The sequence below is a fragment of the Zea mays genome, chromosome 5 (assembly GCF_902167145.1).
Source record: "Zea mays cultivar B73 chromosome 5, Zm-B73-REFERENCE-NAM-5.0, whole genome shotgun sequence".
Lineage (NCBI taxonomy): Eukaryota > Viridiplantae > Streptophyta > Magnoliopsida > Poales > Poaceae > Zea > Zea mays.
Genome location: NC_050100.1, coordinates 220,672,457 through 220,675,310, shown reverse-complemented (window position 1 = coordinate 220,675,310; position 2,854 = coordinate 220,672,457). Strand labels below are relative to the sequence as shown.

The following is a 2,854-nucleotide window of genomic DNA, read 5'->3' as shown; positions in this document are numbered from 1 at the left end:
TTTTGGCTTGTAGAAGTAAGCGCTCCATGGCCGGAGCTGTAGTTGATTTTGGTGCATCTGATTTGAGTTTGATGTGTGGAGGACTAGATCTGTAGAATTTGGGCAAGACTTCTACGTGATCATTAGGCCATGTGATAAACTGATAATTGTGTTTGTTTGAAAAAAGGCATGTTTCAATTGTGTCCTAGAAAAGAGATGGCGGACTGCTTTTATCTTGTACGTGAGCCCACAAAAGCATCTATAAAAAATGATGTGAACTCAAGTTCATTATTAATATTATTTGAAAATTCTTGCAGTATGACACATTTGATATTGGTTTCATTACAACTGATGAATTTGGTAATGCGGATATCTTAGAAGCAACCTATCCTGCTGTTGCGAAGAGACTTCATGGGGACTGGATACAGGATCCAGCGATACCTGTTGTTACTGGGTTCCTTGGGAAGGTATCTCATTGACAAACAATTTCTTCATCCATGAGGCAACTTGTTTACTGCAACCGCCATCACTTGCAGGGCTGGAAATCTGGTGCTGTAACTACTTTAGGCCGAGGTGGTAGCGACTTGACTGCTACAACCATTGGTAAAGCCTTGGGACTGAGAGAAATTCAGGTCTATGTTTAGTCTGAATAGATATTTAATAAACTATATTTTTCTTTCTGAGGAAAAAAGTTGAGACAACAGTTGATGCTAATCACTAAGCTAGCATGTGCATTTCATGAAAATCGTTGCTTATCCCCATACATTGCCTAATTGGTCTGAAAGCATACTGTGCTTGTGATAGGTATGGAAAGATGTTGATGGTGTACTTACTTGTGATCCAAATATCTACCCACATGCAAAGACTGTTCCATACTTAACATTTGAAGAGGCCACGGAACTTGCTTATTTTGGTGCTCAGGTACTTTTTCTTTTGAGTGAAGAATCAAAAGTAACATTTCCCCCATGAAAATTATCTGACTTGGACTGTTAAAGGGGCTATGATGGTTGACATGTGATGATTCATTTTTGTCACTAATGAATCTTTGTACAAATTATATTTTGAATGCTCGAGAAAAGAGTTCTGGAACTAAACAACGGTACACGATATTCATCCTTATGCACGTTTTCAGGACTTGAACCGTGTATAGTGTGAGCAGGCTGCTTCTCAGTGAATAAACGAATCTTTCAGTTGCATACTTCTCAAAAACGAAAGATCATGTCCAGTAGATAAATATATGTTCCCTTTTTACCTTTTAAAGCTATATTGATTGTTGCTTGGCATTTGCTTTACTAACCATCATGAATTGAACATATAGCTCATGATGTCAGTTCCTGAACAGAAGCGAGAAATTTAGGATCGTTATTGTGGACTGTTCACTCCAATGCAGGTTTTGCATCCACAATCGATGAGACCTGCTAGAGAAGGTGATATTCCAGTTAGGGTTAAGAATTCATACAACCCTAAAGCTCCAGGAACCCTTATTAGTTATTACCAGACAAAGGGACATGGATAAGGTTTGTAGTAGGTAACTTTAAATATATCCTCACATCCGCTTGACTTTCGAGGCATTGATTTTTTCGCCCCTCTTTTTCACTACTAGATTGTACTAACTAGCATAGTGCTCAAGTCAAATGTCACTATGTTGGACATTGTGAGCACTCGGATGCTTGGTCAGTATGGTTTTCTGGCAAGGGTATGTTGAACACTAAGCCATTTTTGTATTTATATTTCATTGTTCTAATCACTGCATGTGTGACCTTGAGCAGGTATTTGCTATATTTGAAGATCTATGTATATCTGTGGATTGTGTTGCTACCAGTGAAGTTAGTGTTTCTGTGTCACTTGATCCATCAAAGATCTGGAGTAGGGAACTGATACAGCAGGCAAGTGTTTCCATTCCTTCATTGTATTAGCAAGTAGAAGCACATGACAAATTGTTTTTGGTGACTTGATAGTGCATTTCCAAGAGAAATATTTGTATTACAATTCTCTGCGCTTCCACATTGTTAACAAATTTTCAGGAACTTGACAATGTAGTTGAAGAGCTAGCAAGTAGAAACACGAGAGATTTTTTTTGCAAGTGACTTGATAGTCCATGCCTGAACATTTCACGAGAACTTTTTTATTTTAGTTATCTGTGCTTCACAATTGTTAACAATCTTTCAGGAACTTGACCATGTAGTTGAAGAGCTTGAGAAAATAGCAATCGTTCGTCTACTTCAGCAGAGGGCGATAATTTCACTTATCGGAAATGTGGAGCAATCGTCTCTCATACTAGAATAACGCTATCTTCATTCAATATTTCTTATTTGGGTTTTCCTCTCTAATGTTATTTTCATTGGATACCAGCATATATATTAACAATTTAATAAATCTTCAGACGGGACATGTGCTGAGGAAAAGTGGGGTTAATGTTCAGATGATCTCTCAAGGAGCATCAAAGGTACTCCCTCGCTTGTCGGAGTCACCATAGCACACCAAATGAGTACTACGTGCTTGTTGGCTTGTTGCATCCATGGTTCTTAGTCACAACATCTATCATCAAAGGAAACCAAATTGAGCAAAATTTGTTTTGTAATATGCATGTTTTTGGCACTGACATTCACCACGTCTTCATCCTGAGCAGGTTAATATGTCGCTGATAGTCCATGATAGCGATGCAAAGGCACTCGTAGAAGCCCTTCATCAGGCATTCTTTGAAGACGATGTCCTGGCACAAGTCAAAGCGGAGAACCTAGTATTCTACTTATATTGTATATGTTGAATTGGAGAAATAGAACCATGATATATTGTATATGTTGAATTGGTGCAATGCATTTTTCAGATTGTACTTATGTAAATATACATATACAAGAGGATGGTTTACAAAACA

The 2,854-nt window shown here is 38.0% G+C and overlaps 1 protein-coding gene across 1 annotated transcript; it reads left to right on the top strand.

The window, feature by feature from the left end:
- Window positions 1-290: 290 nt before the first annotated feature.
- On the top strand, window positions 291-2,265 carry LOC103628892 (aspartokinase 1, chloroplastic-like; the record flags this gene model as incomplete). Its single annotated transcript, XM_023300173.1, is given in 8 exon segments — window positions 291-446; window positions 516-611; window positions 784-900; window positions 1,370-1,468; window positions 1,470-1,496; window positions 1,583-1,675; window positions 1,749-1,865; window positions 2,149-2,265. Coding segments are annotated over 8 exon segments (822 nt in total), but the record flags the coding sequence as incomplete, so codon positions are not given.
- Window positions 2,266-2,854: the final 589 nt, after the last annotated feature.